At 23.5% G+C, this 25,889-nt stretch overlaps 7 protein-coding genes across 13 annotated transcripts; 3 read left to right on the forward strand and 4 right to left on the reverse strand.

Moving 5' to 3' along the window:
* Positions 1 to 145: 145 nt before the first annotated feature.
* On the reverse strand, positions 146 to 1,922 carry LOC102654315 (serine/threonine-protein kinase Nek5). The gene is made up of 7 exons (XM_006560245.3): positions 1,725 to 1,922; positions 1,577 to 1,667; positions 1,255 to 1,422; positions 1,025 to 1,185; positions 778 to 934; positions 408 to 670; positions 146 to 215 (listed from the first exon to the last, which is right to left on the reverse strand). Exons 1-7 carry the CDS (start codon positions 1,781 to 1,783, stop codon positions 146 to 148), a joined length of 969 nt encoding a protein of 322 aa, XP_006560308.3. The 5' UTR covers positions 1,784 to 1,922.
* Positions 1,923 to 3,339: 1,417 nt separating this feature from the next.
* Positions 3,340 to 6,943, reverse strand: LOC724338 (OTU domain-containing protein 5-B). Its single transcript, XM_001120159.5, has 12 exons — positions 6,420 to 6,943; positions 6,229 to 6,321; positions 5,896 to 5,987; positions 5,491 to 5,624; positions 5,191 to 5,339; positions 4,957 to 5,112; positions 4,717 to 4,873; positions 4,420 to 4,631; positions 4,210 to 4,329; positions 3,985 to 4,140; positions 3,722 to 3,908; positions 3,340 to 3,610 (listed from the first exon to the last, which is right to left on the reverse strand). The coding sequence occupies exons 1-12, from the start codon at positions 6,555 to 6,557 to the stop codon at positions 3,465 to 3,467; spliced, it is 1,740 nt and encodes a 579-aa protein (XP_001120159.2). The 5' UTR covers positions 6,558 to 6,943; the 3' UTR covers positions 3,340 to 3,464.
* A 255-nt stretch (positions 6,944 to 7,198) lies between these two features.
* LOC409331 (YEATS domain-containing protein 2) lies at positions 7,199 to 11,740 on the forward strand. Of its 3 annotated transcripts, none has more exons than XM_006560211.3 (5): positions 7,199 to 7,396; positions 7,552 to 7,866; positions 8,090 to 10,757; positions 10,841 to 10,914; positions 11,380 to 11,625. In XM_006560211.3, the coding sequence occupies exons 2-4, from the start codon at positions 7,782 to 7,784 to the stop codon at positions 10,866 to 10,868; spliced, it is 2,781 nt and encodes a 926-aa protein (XP_006560274.1). In that variant the 5' UTR covers positions 7,199 to 7,396; positions 7,552 to 7,781; the 3' UTR covers positions 10,869 to 10,914; positions 11,380 to 11,625. The 3 variants fall into 3 exon arrangements, with proteins under 3 accessions (XP_006560274.1, XP_006560273.1, XP_392847.4); XM_006560210.3 differs by having other exon boundaries at positions 7,210 to 7,400; positions 8,090 to 10,761; positions 11,380 to 11,736; XM_392847.7 differs by having other exon boundaries at positions 7,211 to 7,396; positions 8,090 to 10,761; positions 11,380 to 11,740.
* On the reverse strand, positions 11,439 to 13,882 carry LOC100578443. Its single transcript, XM_003249618.3, has 4 exons — positions 13,783 to 13,882; positions 12,959 to 13,438; positions 12,238 to 12,892; positions 11,439 to 12,142 (listed from the first exon to the last, which is right to left on the reverse strand). The coding sequence occupies exons 2-4, from the start codon at positions 13,422 to 13,424 to the stop codon at positions 11,938 to 11,940; spliced, it is 1,326 nt and encodes a 441-aa protein (XP_003249666.1). The 5' UTR covers positions 13,425 to 13,438; positions 13,783 to 13,882; the 3' UTR covers positions 11,439 to 11,937.
* A 1,304-nt stretch (positions 13,883 to 15,186) lies between these two features.
* Positions 15,187 to 18,272, reverse strand: LOC551704 (glutamate receptor ionotropic, delta-2). Of its 2 annotated transcripts, none has more exons than XM_026445167.1 (9): positions 18,046 to 18,272; positions 17,610 to 17,683; positions 17,237 to 17,413; positions 16,924 to 17,150; positions 16,617 to 16,726; positions 16,353 to 16,546; positions 16,149 to 16,254; positions 15,834 to 16,023; positions 15,187 to 15,676 (listed from the first exon to the last, which is right to left on the reverse strand). In XM_026445167.1, exons 1-9 carry the CDS (start codon positions 18,119 to 18,121, stop codon positions 15,190 to 15,192), a joined length of 1,641 nt encoding a protein of 546 aa, XP_026300952.1. In that variant the 5' UTR covers positions 18,122 to 18,272; the 3' UTR covers positions 15,187 to 15,189. The 2 variants fall into 2 exon arrangements, with proteins under 2 accessions (XP_026300952.1, XP_624096.2); XM_624093.5 differs by lacking the exon at positions 18,046 to 18,272 and adding an exon at positions 17,765 to 17,783.
* A 594-nt stretch (positions 18,273 to 18,866) lies between these two features.
* Positions 18,867 to 22,597, forward strand: LOC100578406 (asparagine-rich zinc finger protein AZF1). 2 transcript variants are annotated; one of them, XM_003249617.3, is made up of 6 exons: positions 18,867 to 19,084; positions 19,149 to 19,350; positions 19,665 to 19,765; positions 19,890 to 20,864; positions 21,606 to 21,731; positions 21,909 to 22,596. In XM_003249617.3, the coding sequence occupies exons 2-6, from the start codon at positions 19,249 to 19,251 to the stop codon at positions 22,192 to 22,194; spliced, it is 1,590 nt and encodes a 529-aa protein (XP_003249665.2). In that variant the 5' UTR covers positions 18,867 to 19,084; positions 19,149 to 19,248; the 3' UTR covers positions 22,195 to 22,596. The 2 variants fall into 2 exon arrangements, with proteins under 2 accessions (XP_003249665.2, XP_006560278.2); XM_006560215.3 differs by having other exon boundaries at positions 18,871 to 19,084; positions 19,192 to 19,350; positions 21,909 to 22,597.
* Positions 22,598 to 23,157: 560 nt separating this feature from the next.
* On the forward strand, positions 23,158 to 25,813 carry LOC724550 (iduronate 2-sulfatase). 3 transcript variants are annotated; one of them, XM_026445168.1, is made up of 9 exons: positions 23,158 to 23,164; positions 23,527 to 23,612; positions 23,714 to 23,891; positions 23,977 to 24,107; positions 24,200 to 24,365; positions 24,445 to 24,594; positions 24,670 to 24,807; positions 24,870 to 25,171; positions 25,288 to 25,813. In XM_026445168.1, the coding sequence occupies exons 4-9, from the start codon at positions 24,081 to 24,083 to the stop codon at positions 25,636 to 25,638; spliced, it is 1,134 nt and encodes a 377-aa protein (XP_026300953.1). In that variant the 5' UTR covers positions 23,158 to 23,164; positions 23,527 to 23,612; positions 23,714 to 23,891; positions 23,977 to 24,080; the 3' UTR covers positions 25,639 to 25,813. The 3 variants fall into 3 exon arrangements, with proteins under 3 accessions (XP_026300953.1, XP_001120439.3, XP_006560275.1); XM_001120439.5 differs by lacking the exon at positions 23,158 to 23,164 and having other exon boundaries at positions 23,412 to 23,612; XM_006560212.3 differs by lacking the exon at positions 23,158 to 23,164 and having other exon boundaries at positions 23,412 to 23,612; positions 23,714 to 23,813.
* The last annotated feature ends 76 nt before the right edge of the window (positions 25,814 to 25,889 follow it).

Genomic DNA, 25,889 nt, shown 5'->3' on the forward strand with positions numbered 1-25,889 from the left:
CAAAAGTTAATAACACATTTATATTGAATTTATATACGCAGAAGTATGATATTCCTCTAACTAAAAACGAACTGAACAGTTTTCAAAAGATACATGTGATGAAATGAAACGAGTATTCCGCAGTTCCGGTCTTTACTTCCTGTCGTTACGCTTTTGATCCTAGTATAGAGAAACCGAGTTCGATAACCGTCCCTTGAACAATTCTATTAAATTGACTAATAATTATTAAATAATATACAAAAATATATAGAAATATATTTAATGGTGATTAAATTTTAATAAAAAAATATTTATTATATACATATAAAATTACATATAATAATTATTCAAATATAAACAAAAAAGTAAATGCTTAAAAAAAGATAAATTCATATCCAAATACATATTAGACTAAGAAAGTTTTTTGCGCTTTCAAAAATTTTAAAAATATTTCAGGATTAAAATTTTCATTATCCTTATTAGCAATATTCAAAACACGTCCTAAATTTAAATATATTCGAATAATGAAAGGCACTAGATACGGACTTAAGACTAATTGATTTGTTTTTGGACGATAAAATGATTGTTTTCTCAACATTTTTGATATGAGACTAATAACAGATGATGATGTTCCTTTAGGAAGAGGTCGTGGTTTTTCTTCACAAATCTTTTTCATAATTTCCGATAAAGTCTAAAAATTAAAGTATATTTATAAAAACTGAAATGAAATCACAATACATTTATATTGAAATGTATTATATTATTTATATTATTTATATATACTCAATCGAATATTACCGTAGCGGAAAAGGGATGTTTTTTCGTAATCATTTCATAAAGAATAATACCCATACTCCATATATCGCATTTAAAATCATAAGATTCACCTTTCAACATTTCTGGAGCCATATAACAAAATGATCCAGCGCAAGAAATAATTGATGGATTTTTTAATCTATATAACAATGATATTATATAAAATCATTTATATTATAAAAAATTTAATATAAATTCTATAAACTTATTTTTTTACAATAAATGATACTCTTTCAAACTCTTCGACACACCAAAATCTCCGATTTTAATGATATCACCACGACTACCAGTCAACATGATATTTTCCGGTTTTAAATCTCTATGAAGAATCTTTTTAGAATGAATATGATGAACTCCAAGAACAATTTGAGAAAATAAATATAATGCATCCTATATGAATATTTAAATTAAATACGTTATAAAGAAGAAAAAAATATTTTATGCTTCCTAAGTTCTTACTTCCTCTTTGAGTGATGTCTCGTGTGTTTTTAATAAATCTTTCAAAGTGCATCGTGTTGCATATTCCATAAGAATATAACAGTGATTATCTTCTATCCAAGCTCCATGATAGACTATTATATTAGGATGTCTTAATGTGTATAAACATTTCACTTCTTCCAATATGCTCTAAGTAAAAAAATGTATCTGATTAGTCATAATAAAATACAAATACAAAGAAAACTTTTCATATAATAAAAGATTAATAAATATATATAATTTTTTTAAATTATTAAATTAATTATTATTATATAAATATATAATATTTTAGAAATTTTCTTACCTTAAAAGGCAATGCATTTACATTATCAAAAATTTGTTCTTTAATTACGAATGGTTTAGAATCTTTTTTTCGTCGTACTAAATAAACGGATCTAGAAACGAGAATAAAAAAATAAAAAAATTAAATAAAATGTAACGTAAATATATACCCAAAAGTGCCTTGTCCTAATAGAGTTTCAAATATATAATTATTTATATGTTTTGACATTTTTAATAAAAATTATAAGAAATAACAAAGATTGAATCCAATTACAAATTTGCAGGTAAATATAACTACTAACTACCAAGCATCAATAGATTTGTTATGATATACTAATATAAATAGAACTTCGAAACTATTATTCTATTTTGAATTTTTTTTTACGTTAAAAATATCTATATCCAAACAAATATTATAATTAATATATTATTAAATATTATAATATAATTACATATATTTGTTTCCTATAAAAAGTTATTAAAAAATGTATAATAATTTTTTGATTTAATTCATTTTGGAATTTTTTCTGATATTATAAATTAAATGAAATTATATAAACTACAAATCTTATAACTTGTGATGTATAAATTAAATTTAATTATTTCAATAATATGACGTGCATAGGTTGTGGGTTTATTATCATTCATAAAAAGTGTTTACAAAAACGCATTTTGTTTGCTCACAATTTATAAAGTATTACTTTAATACTATTTAAAATCTCTAAAATTCATTAGCAAACATTCTATACATATTAACGAAAGCACATATGCAAAGGTAGGGAAAATTGGGGCATTAAATTACATGTAGTAGTTTTATTCGTCTTTTTTACAAATAACGCAATAAAGATTTTTTTCCTAAAGCGTTTAAATGTATCATATCATATCACGAAAGAAAAGTACGATGATGTAATTGATCTGATTGAATTGCATAGTTCATGATAGTAAACGTTGTATTCAAGAACACGCAGAAAATTTATTATAGATGACAAAATGACACAATAACAAAAAAAATTACTTTTCAAGAATTGATCGTAAAAAATATCTTGACCATAAGGTGAAACACAGCTGACAAAATAATATGGCTACTCTAATTTAAAAAAATGTACACATTAGATCAATGTATGAACTCTTCAGTTTTAGAGTACTCGTGCACACATCGACAATTCTGAATGGAATTGAACGACGATTACGTTGACCAAACATTTACTTCCAATGAAAAAAGCAAATCACCTTATACCCTAGTGCAATGCAGAATTAGATGATACTGCAGTATGTACAGAGTATCTCATAAGATGTATTGTCAAACTCATGTTAAATCAAAAACATCTTAACTATAAAAAAAAAAAAAAAAAAAAAAAAAACAATTCTTGATGCTTTTACGTGATCATTTTTCTCAATTATATTTTTATTGAAACAGAAAAATAGATGCATCCTTAATAAACTTAACATATCTATATTAGTTTATCAAATAAGAATATTTGATATTATTTTTTTATATTGAATTTGTAAATATTTCTACAAAATATTCAACTTAGCGTATTTATTAAAATTCTAAATTTTATGAATATATCATGATAGTATTTGATAAAATTACAATCCAATTTCTTTAGAAATATAATAAGTATATACTTCAACGCGAATTTGATATACACAATGATTGTTAGAATAGAAATCAATATGACACGATTTGCAACTAGTAATTAAGTTTATTAGGCATGCATTCAACATAATTGTCAATGATTCTCAATGATTAATGACCATGTGATAACACTAAGAATTGCTTCATTTTTTTGATTTAGAACTATCTTATCTTTCGGATATATCACATCCTATGAAAAACGCTGCATACAAATGCATATACTTTTACTTCATTATTCATTTGAACTTTATCAATAAAGATTTTAAAAAAATTAACTATTACTGGAATCTAGTATATTATTAGTATCATTTGCAGAGGAGGCAGAACTCCGTGATTGTTTCAAGCTGTCCAAATATTCTTGCTGTGATGTAGCCAAAACTTGTGAAAGTATATCACTGTCTTCCCAATCAGTTAAGCCTAATAATATAAAAATATATACATATTTTTACGAAATTATTTATCTTCATTAAAACATTTGAAACTAATTATTTTTTTCTATTATTTAATATATTTGTTAATTTTAATTACCAAATACTTCAGGAGGAAGACGATTGAATAATGAAATATCCGGTGAAGTATGAGCTTCTTTACTACTACCTGGCATGGGTTCCTGAGAAATTTTAGATTCAAAATCTGAGGCAAGATGAGACATAGTAGATCCTTGAGTTGATTGGTGTTGCGGGGATCTTTTATTGTATCTTACCGAATCATTTATCTGAAATTATGAATTAAAAAACATAAAACATAATATATAAATTACATTATCTTAGTAACATTAGTACAAAACGGACTTTTGGTGAATTACGCAAATTATCTTGGCTAGTTTGAGTCGTGGTCGGAGAAGAAGTGTGGCTACGTTGTTGACCACGACCTCCATGAGAGTGAAAATGCGCGTGACTGTGTTGCGCACTTGTTACCGTACTTGTACTGCTGCTACTAGCTGATCGCTTTAATTACAAAATAATTCTTTAGTTCTATTAGTGTAAGATAACAAATAAAAATTATATGGAACTTACAGCTTTTCGCATCTCATTATCCCTTAACCATTGCAAATAACTTTCTCTTGCAACTTGTTCTTCTATGGCTTCATTTGTTGCTTCCCAGTCAGTTGCTTTTATTTTATCTTCTAGCATTGTCTATACATAAAAATAATTATTCTTTTTGTTTATTGTAGAAATTTAAAGTTTACAATAATTTTAAATATAAAAATCAGTTATAATCTTCACTTGTTCAATATGCAATTCTTCACTTTGACGAACTGCATCTGATATAAGTTGTCGATCTGCAGCTCCAGGATTATATGATGGTAAACCAAGACCAACACCAATCGTAGCTTTATATGGATCTACTATACTATTATAATGACTACCACGTTGATAAGACAATCGTATCGGTTCATTATCACTTTCAACCATTGTATGGAAAATATTAATTGGTTCTATATACAATTATGAAAAATGATATTAATAAATGTAAAAAAAAATTTATTTTGCTAAAGCATATATTAAGCATATATTACATACCAGTACTGTAGCAATATAATTGAATGCTACGATTATACATTTCAGACATTGCTTGCATCTCTATATGATTTCCATGTACATATTCTTGTCGTTTCCTATCTACATATGTGCTAAAATCTTCCGCTACGAAATGAGAAAAAAATTCCTGATTGGAAGCCTAGAAAATTATATCGTGTAATTAATGAATATGTGAAATAAGATTCCATCATTTTTTTACATTGAATATAAAAATATATTTACAATATAATCCATGCAATGCTTCCGAACTACACCATGCATTTCTTGATCACCATAAACTTGATCAGCAACAGCTCTAAATAAACATGCTCCATCTTCACCCATCTTTTTAACAATAAATCCCATCTTTCGCATTCGTTTTTCAAACCACCTATCTCGCTATAAAAAAAATAATATATTTTTATCATTAAATATTTGTTTAATAAAATATTTAAATATTTAATTCATATAACTAACCTCTTGCCATTCAGCTAGAGTTAAATTGTTCCCAGTTCTGCCAGTATATTCATCACCACTATTATAACCATTAGCTAATTCATGTTCTATATTTGCAGTAGCTCCAACAATAGCCATTCGATTATTAGCTATGACACCACCATCTGTAGCTAATGTAAATTGTATTGTTTTATTATTTCATTTATTATTTTATCATTTTATATTTCTTATTAAAAAATATTTCGATAATTTTAATAATATTTCATTATATTATGTGATAAACTTATTACATTAATAAAAAAGAATAATACAAATATGTACCTTGTAAGCCACTGCAAGATGCAGCAGGAGGTGTAGCTTGTCTTTCACGTTCTCTTTCTCTCTCTCTATCTCTTTCTCGACCTCTGTCTCTTTCTCTTTCACGTTTTGAACGTGAATTTCTTCCAATGCAACCACTAAAAAAATATTCTATTTAAATAAATACTTGAAATAAATACTTAAAAAACTTGTAATATAATAGTATATAAATTAAAAAATATATAAATGTTATGAATATAAATATAACAATATTTCAGAATAACCTTTAATAATTTATAATAAAAATAAATTTTTCTTAATAATAATATATATTTACATATAAATTTATAAATTAATAGACATTATAATTATATGAAAGATTTTGAAATTCTAATTATTAATTATTTATGATTTTTATAAAAATCATACCTGTGTGGACTTGCTCGTTGTCTGTGGCGTTTACCATGACTGGGACCACTTCCTTCTTCAAAATGTTTATCTTCTCGACGATCTACACTTGTCTTTAATGCCAGGACATATAAAATAAGTGTTGAATAAATAATAATATATGTTTATTAAACATGAAAAATTATACATAGTTAATTACAATTATATTTTTATAAATTATAATTAATTATAAATAAAGAAAAATAATTTTTCATATAAATAATTAATTAATTGTACAAATTAATATAAAAATTGAATTTAAAAAAGATAATTAGGAGAATATTTTTAAAAAATATTAGCTTTTATATTTCTTACCTCATACGAGCTTCCTGTAAGAACGATAGAACCAGATCCATGATCGGTCTGAACCCCGTGTAGATCGACCGCGAAACCGTTCGCTGCACGTACCTGTCACGGTTCGCAAAAGGTCGTTTAAGGTTCGCTCTTGCAATTACTATGCAAGTATTGTGCGAGTAGCAGATGCTGCAATTAGGATATTCATTCACCTGATATGGACTATTAGGTAGTGTGATGGATCCGGAGTTATGCTCGTTTTGCACTCCGTGAACATCGACTTCGGAAGTGCTGCCTCCTTCTCGTCTATCTTTTGAGGCGTTCGTCTTCTTCTTCGACAGAATGGTCATCTTGCGTAATCGATCGTCGGTGGTCGTTAGACGCGACGCTCGTTTAACAAGATTTTAGAAAAGAACCTCGTAGGCTCACGATCACTGCGCTTTGAATCCCGTACTTCCTTCCTGATCCACAATTACTATCCACTTATTTATTATTATTCTCAACGATATCTACAAAGTATACCTCGAAGTATGTTGATTTGAATGGAAGCTTTATTACTATGTCACTAATAAACTCTTCAGAATTTAAATCAGAATAGTGTTGCGCTGCATAAGAAACGCGACATGATAGCTTTAATAACCAACTACTACATTAATTCTTGTTATTTCGAATGTTTTGTCAGACAGCCATGACTACACTTGCACACACTACCAGGTTACCCACTACCAATCTATCGCATCGTATTTTCCCTATTTTAAGTCGTCAAAATCCCTACATCAAATACTTATCAGTTGTCTTAAAAAATACAAAATATATAAATATTTTGAATTTTTTTTAATTTGTTATATTATTGATTAAATATTACATATTTTTAATAATTAAATAAAAATCAATAAAATAAATTTTTAAAAATGCAAAAATTTAAAAGAATATTCTATTTATAAAATTTCTTTTATATATCTTGACACGATAGACATGGTAAAATTTAAGAGTTTTTACAATACTTAGGGAAATAATAATAAAATTCATCAAATTCTTTTATTATGAAGCACACCTGTTGTTACTAAGCTAACTTTACGTATGTATACTATTAATAACATACTTCACATATGTTGTCATACTTCCTTAAAATTTTCAACGACATTATGAGTACATAAGATAACATATGGATAGCTAAGCCATGATATATGTACGTATGTATACATTTGTCACTATGATATTATATTTTTAATATGTGTAAGATAATTTTTGTTAAATATGCATTAAATTTCGTATTTTCAAACTAATTATTATTAATTAAAATAAAATTTCATAAAAAATATAACCTCTATTATTTGTTTATAGAAAATAATATCGACACTTAGAAGCACAACCCTCCATTTAAAGGGTGTTTTAAAATAAAGTACGGAGCACATGTTCATTATTTAAGTTATGACAAATAACATATAAAAAATTGATGTTAGTAATAATGGAAAAACTTTTTTATTACACGTAAAATATTGCCTATTTACGGAAAAATAGGTTTTAAACATTTTTCTATTTAATTATTATATGTCCGAAAACGAGTATGGTAAATGAGTGCCTTAAAAGATCAAGATCCCGATTACGGGCCATCTGCTGCAAATAATGAAAAACATCAACGAATTTATGAAGAAAATGGTATATATTGAATATTTGATCAAAATTATATGATACTTCTATTTGAAAATGTTGTATCTAACCTATTTATACTCCATTTGTTTTAATATTAATCACTATTTTCTAAAAATAATATTATAAATTAAATTAATAATGTATTTATTTGTATTAATTAATAAATTAATTGTATTTCTTTGTATTTGCATTTTACTTTATTATTATTATTCATTTTATTTCATTTTAGCACGAACCAGTACTGCAAAGAAAATAAATGCTATTATTGAAAAGGAATTCTCTCAAGAAATTAACACAAAAGAGAAAGAAGTTTTAGAAATACAAGAAAGATTACACAGAGCAACAAAAATTCTTCATTTATTGCGTTATGTTATTGTTGCAGACTTTTATAATCGTAAACAATGTCAAAATTCACAAAATGGAGAAACAAAGCAAACTCAAATTCATCCTGCAATAAAAGAATTAATTGGTAAATCACCAAAGATATCTGATAAATTAAATATTCCCATATCAACATCAAGTGAAAATTATTTTAATACATCACAATCAATTTCAATATCTCCATTTAATATCACTGGCAATGCTACAATAAAAACAGAAGAAACTTCTGAAAATTGTCGGCTAGAGAAAAGAAGTAATGAAACAGATGAAGAATCAAGGCCAAAGAAAATTCCTCGATATATTCCACCGAAAAGTGGAATTCCAGAGTCTCAATGTCCATCAAGAGGTATTAGACACAAGATACGAAAACGTATAATTATTGGAAATATTTCAAAATGGATTCCCCCAGAATGGAGAGAAGATGCAGCTAGTCATAAATGGACAATGTATGTTAGAGGAAATAAGGAAAATCCTGATATCAATGATTTTGTTAGTAAAGTCAGATTCTTTTTACATCCTAGTTATAGACCTAATGATGTTGTGGAAGTTACATCAACGCCATTTTGTCTATCAAGACGTGGTTGGGGTGAATTTCCATTAAGAGTACAATTGCACTTTAAAAGTGCTCTCAATAAACCAATGGATATAATTCATTATTTGAAATTAGATCGTACTTATACTGGTTTACAAACTTTAGGATCTGAGACACTTGTTGATATATGGATTTATGCAGACTCCCGAGATTCTAAACGAAGTACGGGTAAATTTATAGATCAAGATATTAACGAAATCAAATATAATTGCAAAGTGAAATTAGAAAATGACAAAGATATTAATCCTATATTTGATTTCACTAGTAACAATAATATAAATGAAACATTAAAATTAACAGATAAGATCTGTGACGTATTAGTTAAAAAAGAATCTTCAGAAGATATAAAAATTAGCGAAGATTTAATTAATATGAAAAAATTGCTATTTTATATAGAACTTGATCATGATTATTGTGGTTCAAAGTACTTAAATAGTTCTGAAAAAAATTTAACTATTGATCATTCATTAATAGCATCAACTGATTTATCTTTAGATAAAACTGTCATAGTAGAGTACCAGTCAAAAGAAAATAAAAAGGAAAGTATTGAAAATAATAATATAATAGCAAATGAACTCTCAATGAATGGAGATTTAAGTAATTTAAAAGTAAAAGAAGAATTAATTAACACGAGTATACCTTCGCTAAATGAAATTAATCAGGGCACATTGAAAGTATTTCCATTGAGTTGTTCCAAAGTTCACTCGAATCTTCGTCCTTTGGAAATTTCCATTCCTCCATTGTTTGAACCATCTGGAAATAAGCATGTCTTAGTTCTTCAGAACAACAAAACGATTCCTGTGGATATTACAGTTCCATGTATGGATGATAATTATAATAATGATTTAACGAAATCGAAGAATATAAATTTATCTGCTTCTCGCGGTATTAGCTTATTAAAAAAACCTTTAGGTTCAGAAACTACAATTCAAATACGAAATACTAATGGAACAAAAGTACAACAAGGATTAAAGCTCAAAGTTTCTAAAAGTATTCTTTTAAATGTAAATTCAAATGTACCAGTGTTAAAAATAGCAGATAAAAAAAATTTTAATAATATTTTCCCTAATTTCGAAAAGGATTCAGTTACTGAACAAATGTTAAAAATAAAAAATGAAGAGATAAAAGAATCAAAAGCATTACGTCAAAAAATCACTTTAGGCAAGGATAAATATAAAATTCAAAGTAAAAAAGAATTTTACGACGACGTTTTTCGGACAATTGAGACTGCAAATATTCTAAATATTCAAGGCCTATTACGATTTATCATTAGAAGAATGCCCATGATAACTCGAGACGCTTCCGACTCTGATTATAGACGCTTACATCCTTATGCTTGTGTAAGTGAAGAAGAATTCTTTAGATATACTATAACAAAGCGAAATGCTTGTGAATGGAATCGAGCAAAAATGATATGGTGTTTTTTAAAAAAAAAACCATTTACAGAGGAAGAATTGTGGAGCATTAAAGAAATAATGATTTGGGCAAGATTGCATGGTTATACACCTCTTTCTCCGAATTTTAATATTCGGTCAATAAAACAACAGAAAAGTTTGCCTAATTCAACAATTACTAAGTATGTTTCTACATGTACAGAGCCTGATACTTTTTGTAAATGGCTTCAAATTAATCCATGTCAATCAAATGATAATTTAGCTGATTGTAATTCATATCACTCTACTGAGTTAGATATTGAGATTGATGTGGTAAATATTGATGTCACATTAGAAAATAAAAAAGAACTAAAAAAAAGAAAAGAAAATAAAGAATATGCAAATACGAAAATTACAGTATTGGAACTTGAAAGGAAATTAGAACCATTTTATGATTTCGTTTGTGAAACTGCTAGAGAAATTGGTATTAAGCTAATTTCTGAAGAAATTGTACCCACTGTCGTACATTGTGCGGCTAGTCGAATGATAATGCGAGTATGAATTATTTTATTTATTTTTAATCTATTTAAAAATTATTAAAAAATTTTCTACATATTTTTTTTAATGTTTTTAGGCTGTTGAATGTCTTACAGAAGATTTAGTCAGAATGTCTTTAGCAAAAGCTTGGGAAAGATGCAGTAATAATGGGTAAATATATATTTCGTTAATCAGTGTTGCTTATATATTTATACATATACATTATAATTTATATATTTATATATATTATAATATAAATATCTTACAACCATTTATATATTTATATATATTATAATGTAAATATCAAATATATAGATAGAAAAGAATGGTATTAGAACAAGACTCCTTGGTAAATTGGTATTTATATATCCAGTTTTTATATTTAATAAAAACATCTAATGGATATTTCATCTGTTAACTATATGAAAGAAGTTTTATCATACATCATGAAGCATAATTATATAAAAAATTAGAACAATTTAAATTACAATTTATAATTTAAAAAAAAAATTTATAAAACTAAGAATTATATTACCATCCTTTTTATATATATATAAATAATATATGTATTAATATTATTATTATTATTATTATTATCACGGAATTATAATAGTCTTTTTTTTATTTTATTTATAGATATCCAAAAATGATAGTTTTGGATGATGTACGTGGAGCTCTTTTAAATCGTGAAGAATTTGATATTTTTACAAATCACGGCTTAGGTTCAAAATACAGATTATCAATTATAGATTAATTTAAAAAAATATAAAATCTAGGAATTTTAATTATGATTATGTATGCATGTGGATGTACGCGCACATGCGCGTATGTGTGAATATTAAAAAAATATTAAGAAAAAAAAAAATTCTGCCATATTTGAAATATAAGCAATAAAGGTAAGCTGCAATATGCGCTCCAATACAATTCTGAAAACGGAAGCCTCGCATATGTACAAATTTATAATTTTGAATAAAGTATATATGAAATTTTGTACAAATAATTTTCAATAATGCTTAAACTAGTTTTTGAATTAAGCTCTTCTCTGCATAGAAACAAATTAAGTTCAATCATGTATTAGCTTTTATAATATTATTTCTTTCAATATAAATGTATGTGTATTTAAAAAAGAAAATATTAGAAAAATAGATCATATCAATCAATAGATTTCTCACTGAACTGCATTTGATATCCTGTTTATTGCATAATAACATAATCATTTTCTTGCATTGTTGCTTGCATTTTTAATAATGTAATATCTTTTAATCGAGGTGACATAGGAACATAATTAGATTCATCCATTATTCTTTGAAATTTTAAATTATTTCTTTCAATTTGTATAGAATTTCTATGAGATGTTAAAGATAAACTATTGGGTCCAGAAACTCGAACATCTGGCAACCTTAAAAATACATATATATATGTAATAAAAAATGTAATGCATTATATTAAACAATCCTACTAATAATTTTAAGAAAAAAATGAATAAATGCAAACCTGCTTTCTTTCATAGACTCTGAAGCACATCTTTGTCTTGGAGGCAAAGGTGGGGGTTCTTCTGATGAATGATTGTAAAAAAAATGCTCTATATAGAAATTTGAAGTAGCTGCTGTATTTTTATTAGATTCATCAGATATTTCTTCATAAATTCCAGAAGTTAAAGAAATATCAGAAAATTTTTTAATATGATAATAATTATATGGTTCTGATTGATAGACATTCTCAGTTAGTTTATTAAATACTTTACAATTTATTTCTTCATATCTTTCATTTAATATATTCAATTCCATTTTTTTATTTGCTATTGAATAATTTTGCAAATGTTCATCATGAGATAATGTTCTAATATCATTTTCACTTAAGCTTAAAAACTTTCTATTAATTTGTTTGTGTCTTGGACCACGACCTTGAGTTACCAAATCTTGCAATAATTTAGGAGCTTCTAAACAAAACAAATGTAATTCACCAATTCCAGCACGAAAATTTTTTGTTGTATGAATTACACAAATGCATTTAACATCTTCTGGTCGTCCTGCTGTGACTAAATGAAATTGATTTAACTCTTCCCACTCAAAATTTTCTATTATTTCACCTGAATGAACATCTTTTATCATAATTCCTAATTTATTCGTTATCAAATCACCATATAGTCCTGAACAATATTTTAATAATTAAAATTAGAAAGTATAAATTTTTATATAAATAAAAATTTAAATACCTGTCAACCCTGATGCCTTAGAATGTGAATTATCAACCATAGAAACATTATAAGATCCTGTTATAATTTTAAGTTTTCTAGGTTTTAATAATTGTCTAATGTTTGCCATCCAACGTTGTGATTCTGTTTCTGAATTACCAGCTAAATAAAGTAATGGTTTTCTTTCTTTAATAGGAAATATACCAAAAGCAAATTGTTTAGATCTAGATTGAGTACGACAAATAATAGCATTTAATGGTATTATTATGAAATTTTCTTTATCATTTGATGATGAATTATTATCATTGCCAATGCAATAATCAAGATGTACTTTAATGCCTAGTTCAGAACTAAGCTTTTGAAAGGAACACCAATGTCTTTTCCAAACTTTCCAAGGACCCAGTGTTTTCTTTTTAACTTTATGAACTTTAGATTTACTACCACAATATTTGACATCTAAAAATCCACAGATTTCTTTCTCAGCCATTTGTTTCTTTTTTTCTGAAAGATATTTCATTATTAATATCTACAAAATAGAAATCATAATCTACAAAACAAAATAGAAATTAGAAATTTCATTAAAAATTTCAAAAAAAAATTTCATATAATTTGAAAATAGTTTATTACAAAAATAATGAATAAAAAATAATATATTATTTTTAAATAATTATCTCGCGCTCATTAATTGAAATGATAAGAAAATGTTTTTTTTATCAAATAAAATGTAATATAACTATTTACAATTTTTAAGAAAAAATAATAAAAATAAAAAAATTAATTATATTTAAATATTAATTTTAAAATTTTATAAATTTAAAAAATAAAAATACTTAAATTCAACGTACAGTTTACTTTTATTCGCATTGTTTACTAACTTGCTTACTTCTTAATCTTAAACTCAGTAATACCAATAATACGAGAAATTAATCAATCAGTTGTTACGAAAATCAGAATTCCCTATATTTTTATATAATTTTATCTTATTTATAATCTCTTAAGTCGACAATAGATAAACGCATGTATTTATTATATTATAAACTTATTCTATCACAGATTTCATTTATTTAAAGAATTACATTATTATTATTAAAAGATTTATATTCGTATTTACGAAGATAAATATTTAAAATGCTTTTTTTATGGTTGGTATATTTGTAATATAAAAAATTACAAATTAAGAGACTTTCAAATGAAATCTTATTTTGACATTTTATTTTTATTTGACATTTATGTAATAAATCTAATAAAAACATGGAATATAATTAATGTTTTTTTTTTTTTTTTTAAAGAAAAATCTAAATATAAATATACATAATTTTTTTAATGATTATGTATAAATAATATGTATAAATATTATAATTGTAATAAATAAAGATATATATATTCGAAATTATAAAAGAGATATATAAATGAATTTAAAATGATCATAATGCTTATATTTGAGATATTTATATTGATTTAAGCAAATATTAATATTAATATTAATATTATATAAAATTTAAGTTTTTAAAGAAAAATAAGTAAATATGCAAGCTAATAAAAATGAAAATAAAAGATTTCTAATAAATAAAAGAGGTTATGTGAACATCATTATATACATTAAAAAATGAGTATTAAAAATAATTTTAAAAAAATTATTAAAAAAAACTTTAGAATCAATTACAAAAAATAAATTGTGAATATTATAATTTAATTGTAAATTCATAAAATTTTATAAAAAAAAATTTATAATTAAATGTGCTATTGAATATGCACATACAATAGTATTATTATTATTATTATTAATTATTATATATTATTATATATATAAATAAAAAATTAAGATAAAAATAAAGCAAATTAAAAATTTTAAAAATCTGATTTTAACATTAGTTTTAGTAAAAATAATTTTAATAGCATAAATTTTAATTATAATTAATTATAATCATAATTAAAATAATTATAAACGAAGAAGAAAATTTAATTAATGTAAATATAAAAAACTTGTATTATATTACTTACATCTTATATTATATTGATATTTATATTAATATATATATATCATACAATTGTTTTATGCTTTTATTAATGTAATTTATTATGATAATACATATGTTATAAATAAACTTTTTATAAAATCAAACAAACTACAAAAACCTAATAATTTTTAATTTGTTTTCTTTGAATTATAATTTTTAAACATACAATTAAAAATTTAATATATTATTATAAAACAATTTAAATGTATATTCTTACATTATTTAATTCTATAATCAAGTTGTGTATTGAAATAGAAAAGCAGAAGGAGTTCTAATAGGAATTAATTTTCGATCACCAACTGGATTAGTTATTACATAATAACTTCTTCCATTGATAAATTGTCTTTTTCCTTGTATCAAAACATTTTCATGATTTTGATAAATTATTGGTGAACTTTTTTTTAACATAATAATACACTTTTCATTTGAAAAATTGTTATTTAAGGAATTTTGTATTTTTTCTTTTATAACGCAACAAGGAAGACATATTTTTTTTCTACTATTCTGTAATCGGTAAGATATACACGCGTAAATTAATTCAAATAAAAAAATAATTGTAGCAATGGTGTATCCACCTATGACAACTTTGTATGTCAAAAGAAGATCGGTATTTCGCAATTGTCTTTCAGTTGAACGGAGATCGACTGGACAAATTTCAGCTAATGGAAGATCTTCCTTCTTTTTAAATTGTGTAATACCGGTTTCTCTTAATCTTAATAACCTGAAATTCAATAATAAATGTAATGTCTAAAAAGTTTTTAATATATAGAAAATTGATTTTATGTATGATTGGATATCTATTAAAATAAATTATTAAAAATAATAAACAATTATTTTTATTTTCAAACTTAATAAATTAGATAAAAATTAAAACTTACATTTTATTGATATGTTTTTCAATAGTAGAGCCATGAGAAAAACCAAAAGCACGACTAGTTACTAAAATATTACCAGGCATTATAACATATGTACAACGTAAATTATGTTCTAAATGATCGCGAGTCTTATTCACGTAATCCTTGAATATTAAAGACTCTAAATAATGTGTCTCTTCTAAAAAAAGTCTCTCTTAAAGAAAAAAAGAATCAAATGAAAAAAATTATGCATCATCTATTTTTATAATTTTTTATGTTTACCAGATTATCTTACATTATATCTTACATATATCTTACGTTACATTATTTGATACATACTTGTACTAACTAATTCTAAAATAGGTCTTGATGGTTCATAATATTTGAAAATTCCTTTTCCTTGTTGTTTACTTATGTTCAATAAACTTAAGTCATTTTGTTGATTCTAAAAATGATTTATTATTATTATATATATATATATTAAATTTTTTATTTATTACAAAATTTATTCTATAAAATATTAAAAGTACTTAAAATTCTTACTTGAGAAAGGAGAAAATCAACTATGCGTCCTTTGTAAGTGATCCAATTATATTCTTTATGAACAATATCTTCTAGAGAACTAATAGATAATGTAAATTGAGGTCTTGTAAGAAATGCTGTAAGATTTGCTGTATAAAAAGATGTCAAAATTAATATAAAAATCCACCAAGTGGCAAAAAGCATTCGTGTTGAATCTGCAATTTTACAAAATTATAATTATTTAAAATTATAATGATAAAAGATTTAAAATTGTTAATATTTTACCTGTTAGAGCAATAATATTTGTTCCTTGTTTTAAAAGTGAACTATAAACGAACCAGAAACAAGAAGATAAACTGAAATTTTCAGAAGTCGGATCATGCCATAATTTTGCTCTATATTAAAAAATTACAATTATAAAATAATAGTTTATTTTTCAATGTAAAATTTTAGAAATATTAAAAAAAATTAAATAATTTTTAATTTAATATTTATATTTATTAATGAAAAATTATTTAAGAATTAAATTATTTTATTTAGAAAAATATTATTTAAGAATTAAATTATTTTATTTAGAAAAATTTTTAAGAACCTCATATTAGCAAAAAGATAGATAATTGGTCCCACAAAAATTAATGATGTTAAAACTAATAGCCAAACAGTTTTCTCAAAAGGTGCCAATAAGCCAGAACTTGTAGCCGATTCCTGGGGTCTCTTCATTACAGCAGTTAATTTTGTTTCATCTAGTAAAGTACTGAACGAACAATATCGTCGCATTTCCGGTAACATAGGAAGAAATGCAACAGCTATATCTACTTTCTATAAAATAAAATAGAATTTTGCAATGACTAATTAATTATCTTATCTTTTTTATTTTATTATATAAAAAATTCTTAAAACGATACTTTTTCGTAGAGTAATCCAAGAATACCGCTACTTTCATTACCCAAAATATGTTCTTTTGGTGGAATAATAGTATATGTGAAATTCAATTTCGAACTAATTAAATCAAAAATATAAAATGCATATCCTTGACCAATCCATTTTCCATTTTTCTGTACAATTCCTGAGAAAGGCATATCCTATAAAAAAAATAAACTCTATATATTCTTAATAAAAAAAAAAACAAGAAAGAGAAAAAGACAATTTCAATATTCATAAATTCTTATTAATCTTCATTTTAAATATGATATATTAATGTAAAATATTTTAATTGTAGAGTTTGTTAATAAAATTTTATATATATATAATTAATATTGAATTTTCTAAAAAACTTACATTCCAAGATGTTACTGTTATTTGCGATGGTATGGAGTTTCCTTCTTCATTATCTTTATTAATTGCCATGTTATCTGCATATATGAAAAACAATAAAAATATATAAAAATATTATTATTATTAATTAAATATTTTTTAATTATATAATATTTTACATATTTGTTTTTGGTATTATTATATATAATATATAAAAGTATAACAATAGTAATAATGAATATGTTATTCATATAACTCGAATATGAAGAAACTAGGAAATCAATATATGTTTTTTGAATTAACTAAGTTTCGTCAATTAAATCTAAAATAAAATAAGTTATAAAATATTTTATTGAAAAATAAAGAAAAAAATATTGAAAAATATGAAATTAATATAAAAATTAATATTAATTTATTTTATTGTTCATTAAATTAGAAAAAGTTAAGAAGTCATACTTACCTTCACTGTGAACATAATATGTAAACTTTTGAATAAAAAGAAATATTGTTAAAAATAAAGAATGAAGTATATACATTCTTTTATATAAATTGCAATTACATTAATATTATTTTTATTTATAATTAAATAAAGACTATGTATTAATATGTATATTAATATAGTTCCTTTTCATAATAAAACTGGCTATTTAAGTAAATCGATATTAACATGACTGGTCATATCTTGACTAAGAGCAACCTGACTAATAATGTAATGTTTGCATAGCAACTGACAATTATTAATATCTTCCATTATAAACATGAATTTAATCTGATAAATTTGACCTTTTCTAAAAAATAAAAATTAATTATAAATATATAATATTATATTTGAAAATTATTGGAAAAATATTAATATATTATATATGTGATTGACATAATATAATTATTTTTAATTAGAAATAACGCGCATTATTATTATAATAGTAATAATAATAGTAGATAATTATAAATAATTTTTATTTGAATTTACTTTTTTAAATTTGTATCAATTAATTTTTTTTCGATATTAACATTATAAGAATTCATTGATAATTTATTATAAAAAATTAAAAATTTATGAATAATATGATGTTAAAAATAAATTATCAACTAAAAATATTTAAATTTTTGATTGAAAATTTAAAAAATGTTCATATTACATTATACAATTTAAAACAATAAAAATATTTAAAAAATCGATAAATGTTTATCGAATATTATTGATATATTATCGATATTATTATCGATATATTATCGATATTATTATCGATATATTAACTTGAATTGATATAAAATAGATGGAATAAACATCGAAAGGTGCATCTACTACAGTGATTCTCAACTATATATGAGATAAAACTTATAATAATGGTGGACGAGAAGACTATGATGAATACGTATTTACGATGAAGTAGCTTGAGTATATTGAAATGACAACAAATGATTGGTATTATTGGCAATAGTATAATATGAGATGAAAAAAAAAGACATTTCGGCACGAATGGGAGTGCACTTTGTTGGTAAGTAGCTCAATAAAGTATCTTATTTGTAGAAATGATCGTGTATTTGGAACTTTCATTCAAGGTGCAAGAAAAATTCCCTTTTGAATTCTTGTTGGTGAATGCAGGTTATGTGAGCATTGAAACGGGTCATTATTCATCATTTTTCTTACAAATTGGCCAAAATGGGCCAGGGTACAGATACATGCACAGATAGACCTGCTGAAGTTAGCGTCATTAGATTTGTGTCTAGAAATCGTACCATTGAGGAAATAGCCCCCAAAAAGGTAAAAACTGGAGCCATTTAATGAGTTCAATGACCTTTAACTCAAAACAAATCGCTCAGCGATATGTTATCATGTTATATATATTTATTAACTTATTATGACATATGTTTAATTAGTTTTTTAATGACAAAAAATAATGTTTAAATGAAAAATAAAACAAAAAAATAGATGCAATTTGAATGTAAGTGAAATATTTGATTAGTATTTTTAATCAATTTATCTATCAGTATTTTACAAAATTTTTGGTAAAAATTATGCAAATAAAAATTATATATTTATTTGTAAAATATATATTATTTAAATTATATTTTTAGGAAATATATACTTGCAAACAACGAGGTTGTGGTAAGACATTTACGAATCAAGATGAATATAAAACACATGAAGCTCTTGAAGCTTTAAAAATTAGGTTTATGTAAGTTAGCTTTACTAAAAAAAAATTTATAAAATTACAAAATATGTAATACTAAGAATATTTTAATTTTATTTTGCAATATAATAATAATATTACAATATATAACTAATAATTAAATTTATAGCTGTCGAGAACCAGGATGTGGAGAAGAATTATCTGATCCAGGAAGTATGTGGCGCCATTATCAAGAATGGCATAATAATGAAACAAATGTATTTATATGTCCATATACAAATTGTGGATCTTTACATACAACTAGTATCAATCTTGAAGAACATATCGAAAACTGTCATAGACAACCACCATCATTACCAACTGAACCAGAAGTAATATGCTTTGAAGATCCTGAAAATGCAATAGATGAAGAAAATGTACAAAGCACAGAAGAATGTTATGAAAAAAGAGCAAATGAAACTTTTGGAATAAAAATATGTCAATATGATGATAATGAGCGAAATTTTCTCAGAAATGATAATGTACAAAAAAATGAAGTTTCCCATGATCAGAATGTTGCAAATGATAGTTCAAAAGATTATTCTTCCACTAATGAATCTTTAAATGAAACTAATACATTTCCTATGAATGAGAATTTAATTCTAAATACAGAAAATTTTCTATCCAAATATGAGAATAATACAAATAAAAGCTCAGAATTACAAACTGAACATTCCCAAGAAAAAAATAGTTTAATTTATGTAAATGGTGATATTACCATTACAAAAAATACAAAAAATGAAATATGTAATATGAATTCAAGAAATCAAGAACATAGGATTGAACTAGATAATTTAGAAAGAATTGTTAGAAATGAACTTGATCGCGATATTCCGAAAACTGAAGAAAATACTATAGAAACAAATAGTAATTGCTCAGATGATGAAGAATATACTCCAAAAAAACAACGCATGTCTAGGTATAAACAAGAAATTTACAAATGTGCTGTTAATGGCTGTGGGAGAAAATACAAATACATATCCCATTATCGTCATCATCAAGATAGTCATAAAATAGCAACCAATAATAGTTCAATTAGTTCAAATTCTAATAAATCAATATTAAAATTAAAACAAGGGAAAGCTTCAACAGTTAGTTTTTTCTTGTAAGTGTAAAAGAATAATATTTTATAAAAAAAATTATATTTTTTTATTTTTATGTGTATATATATATGTCACAAGTATAATATATTGAATCACAAGAAATAAGATATCTAAATCTAAGTTGTTTTATCCAAAACTTCTTAAGAAAAAATGTATATTTGATTAATGAAATCAACATAAACTATTGAAACAACATGAATTAACATAATAATAACTATATTATATTATATTATATTATAATAACTAATATTATGATTATATATGCTATTATTACATAATATTATCTGCATATATATATGCAGGTAATATTAATATATATATATATATATAATGTCTCTATTATAACCAATATAAATATTATTATATATAATATGATATGATATAATAATATTATATGATAATCTATTATTATATTATATTAATTATTATGAATTATTCAGACAAAATTAATTCATTAATTATATGTATAATTGTGTACATAAAAAAAATCTGATTTTAATTTTAATTCATGATAAAAATGAACTCTATCATTAAATAGTCTGATTAGAAAAATTTATTTTTGTAATTCACTTTGTAATGATAGATATTTGTATTTCAATCTTGAATTTTATAAAATTTATTATATGTAATTTAATTTTTTTTTTAAATTTTTTTTTAAATTTTAATTTTTATTGTATCTTTTTATCTTAGATTATTTTATAAAAAATTAATTTTTTTATTTAAATTTATTGTATATTATTTAGATGCAAGATTCCTGGATGTGGAGCTCAAGTGAGTAATGTAACTGGTCTATGGAAACATTATCAGGATAATCATGCTAATTCAAAACTATCAATAATACAAGGAAGTAAAAATAGTGAAATATTTCGGTAAGTTATATATAATAGAATCAATTGTTTAGAAATCATAATTAATACTATAAGAGCAATCAAATAAATATATTATCTATATTACATTAATATTAATATATATATATTAATTTTAATATTTTTGAATTTGTTATTAAAAACTATTTTGATAAATGATTAAAACAGAACATATTTCAGTTGCAAAATTCCTGGATGTGAAACAGAATTTAGTACAACAGTAATGTTGTATAAACACTTTACTGAAGTACATTCAAATGGTACTGGTAATAATATTAATAGCACAAATACAAAGACTGGGAGTAGTTTTCATTATACTGAAATATTTAAAGATGATACTACTAATTTGCAAGCAAATTTTAAGACTGATTTTAAAGCAAAGAATAATATTAATGTAAATGACTGTACGATAAGTACTGATGATCAAAGATCATTATCAGTTGTTAAGAAGGAAGCAAGGGATTGACTTCAAAATAAATTGATATTATAAATGTGAGGATAAATAATTGTAGTGATGAATCAGAGTACTTTACTAGGGCCAAAAATATTCAAATTATGAAATAAATTATTGTTTTGAATTCTTTTTACAAACAGAAAATGTCCTATTTTTTATTTTTTGTCTTTTTGCCTAGTCACTTTTTATTATGTTTTTATTATTGGCCCTTGTTAATTACTCAAATCTTTGATTTAAAGTTACAGTCACAAAGACTGTAAGACTGAAATAGAGAGATAACTTGAAGATTATCAGAGTTATTTCTCTATGGTTTTCAATTATTTCATTGTAAAAACCATACAACAAGTTTCATACTTTATAATATTATAATAAACAAATATTCAGATTTGTATTAATATTTAGAAATAACTAACAATTTTGTGATTTAATACTTATTTCTTAAATACTTATTTCAAAAAGCAATACTTGTTTAAAATATGTAATGAAAGAAATTAAGAAAAATAATTTTCTTTATAAGAGAATTAATATATTCATGTTTTTAAATATATTTTATTATTATTTTAATAAAAAAATTATAATGATTCTACTATTCAAAGAAAATATTAAATTAATTTTGCAATATTTAAAAAGATAATATGAAAAGCAACTCTTAAATTTAAATTTAAAAAGTTAAAATTCAATATTCAATCAATATAATACATAAATGCAAAAATTTCATAGATTATAATACCAACATTATGGCAAATGTAAGAATAAAGTTCTGGAAAAACAAGAAAAAAATTCATTGCAATAATTTGTGCATGTATTGATATTAAAACTTTTTCCATACTTTCCATATTTTTTACTATTTTGTATTATTGTATAATTTTGATGTAATTTATATTAGATCATGTTATAGTTATAATAGATATTGTAGATATATAAGCATACATACATAGCATTTTCATTTATATGTCTGTACATTGAAAAATAAAGTGCAATAGTAAGTAGAATCAGAAAATTCATTAAATATAAAATACATAATTATTTCTGCATAAAAAAAATATATAAAAATTTTATTTTACAAATACTATTAATATATGAAATATTTTATTTTTTTAATTTTTTTACGCAGAAATATATTGAATAATATTACTTATATAGTATTATTTCTCTGAGATGCTATTTTATCTATAACACTATTTAATCTTAATTTAAATAGAATTGTTCTTCATAGTGCTATAATTATATTGATATAATAAACAATGTTTTTTATGTTATATTTTATAAATTTAATTGCTTGGTGCGCGGCCCAAAAACAAAATTTTCTTTTAATTATCGTTGATGACTTAAGAACTGCTTTAGGATGTTACGGCGATACCAAAGCGTACACACCGAATATAGATCATTTAGCAACAGAAGCTGCCATTTTTTCTCAAGCATTTGCTCAGGTTAGCATAAAAAAATGTTTTAAAACATGCGAAATTTACATATATTGTATTAAATAAAAAAAAATATAAATAATAAATAGAGAATATATAAATTTTTTTAGCAAGCACTGTGTGCACCAAGTAGGAATTCATTTTTAACGAGTCGAAGACCAGATACACTTCATCTTTATGATTTTTATAGTTATTGGCGGAAAGATATTGGTAATTTTACAACGTTGCCGCAACATTTCAAAAATAATGGATTTATTACTAAATCCATAGGAAAAGTTTTTCATCCAGGTGTCTTGTTTCTTTTTTTTTTTTTTTTTAAATAAAATGTTCCAATATGAATTTTTTTACATCATTTTTATTATATATTTTATAGGAATTAGTTCAAACAATTCTGATGATAATCCTTATTCATGGTCAGAAACTCCTTTTCATCCATTCACAGAAAGATATAAAGATGCTCCAATATGTCAAACAAATATGCAAATACTACCAGCACAAAATCTTGTAATATTTAATATGATGAATTACTATTTAAAAAAAAGTTTTAAAATTGAAAAAAATATTAATATATAATAATTTTTTTTTCATGTTTTTAGATATGTCCAGTTAAAGTTTTGTCAATGCCAAATAAAACATTGCCAGATATAGAAATATTAAAAGAAGCTAAATATTTTTTATCTAACCAAGCAGGAAATCCTTTTTTTTTAGCAGTTGGATTTCAAAAACCACATATACCATTCAAATATCCTAAAAAATATTTAAGTATAGTTCAATATTATCACTATGTTATAATAATTATAAGATTTTTAATTAAAGAAATCATTTTGAATGAATTTTGTAGAATATCATCCTTTGCAAAAATTTAAAGTACCCCAACCATACAAATGGTCAAAAAATGTTAGTAGCATAGCTTATAATCCATGGAATGATTTAAGAAAAAGGAAAGATGTTGCTGCTTTGAATCTTAAATTTCCATGGAAAAAAATACCAAGTACAATTTAAGTAATGTATGAAAATTAATTTTTATTCTTACAATATACTGATATGATCCCTTTTTAATTTTTAGAAAGCTTTGCTAAATTAATTATTCAATCATATTATGCATCTGTAACATATATTGATGATTTAATTGGTAAATTAATAAATCAATTGGAAGTTTTATCAATTCGAAAAAATACTACTATCATATTAATGTCTGATCATGGTGAGTCAAAATAATAGTTAAAATTTTTATATTTCTTGAATTACTAATCAATATTTGTATAGGATGGTCATTAGGAGAGCATACAGAATGGGCAAAATACAGTAATTATGATGTTGCTTTAAGAGTACCATTAATAATATCAATACCTGGACTTACTTATAAAAGATCAAAAGAGAAAGCAAATAATTCATTAGAAAAGAATCCATTATTTATAAATTCAATAGTAGAATTAGTTGATATTTTTCCAACAATTGCAGATTTAGCAAATATTTCAATACCTATTTGTTCAAATGAAACAATGGAAATTACTTGCAGTGAAGGAATATCTTTTATGCCACTTATACAAGCTGCTTTAAGAAAGAAGGTACAATAAATTTAAGTTCAATTTCTGACTTTATAATAGATAATATAATAGATAATTCAATAATAGATAATTATTGAAATTGCTATATATTGAAATATATATTCAATAATTTATAGTCAATATTATGGAAAGAAGCAGCATTTGGACAATATCCAAGGCCAAGCATTAAACCTTCAATACATCCAAATAGCGATGAACCACGTTTAAAAGAGATTAAAGCAATGGGATATACGATAAGAACAAATAAATATCGTTATACAGCTTGGTTATCATTTAAATCTGAAACTAAATTACCAGATTGGAATGATATTATTGCAGAGGAATTGTATAATCACAATAATGACGAAGGTGAAAATCGTAATGTAGCGGCTTTTCAAAAATATGTTAAATTAAAAAAAAAATTAAAGTTTTTATTGCAACATGGTTGGAAAAATATTTTATCAAATAAATCTATATATTATCTTTAAATTATATTTATATTTAATTAATTAATTTATTATTATAATACTTTACATACATTTGTGATCTTAAATAAAATAAGTTTTGTCATGTTTATAGATAATTGAAAGCAATATGTAATTTACTTCTCTAATGTAAATTTATCTTTAAATTAATGTTATAATAAATAAATTATACATTCTATTAATATTCTATAATAATCTAAGTTGATATAAAAGTCTTTTGTAAGCACATATATAAGTGTAGCATATACATATAT

The sequence above is a fragment of the Apis mellifera genome, linkage group LG14, assembly GCF_003254395.2.
Source record: "Apis mellifera strain DH4 linkage group LG14, Amel_HAv3.1, whole genome shotgun sequence".
In the NCBI taxonomy this organism is placed as follows: domain Eukaryota; kingdom Metazoa; phylum Arthropoda; class Insecta; order Hymenoptera; family Apidae; genus Apis; species Apis mellifera.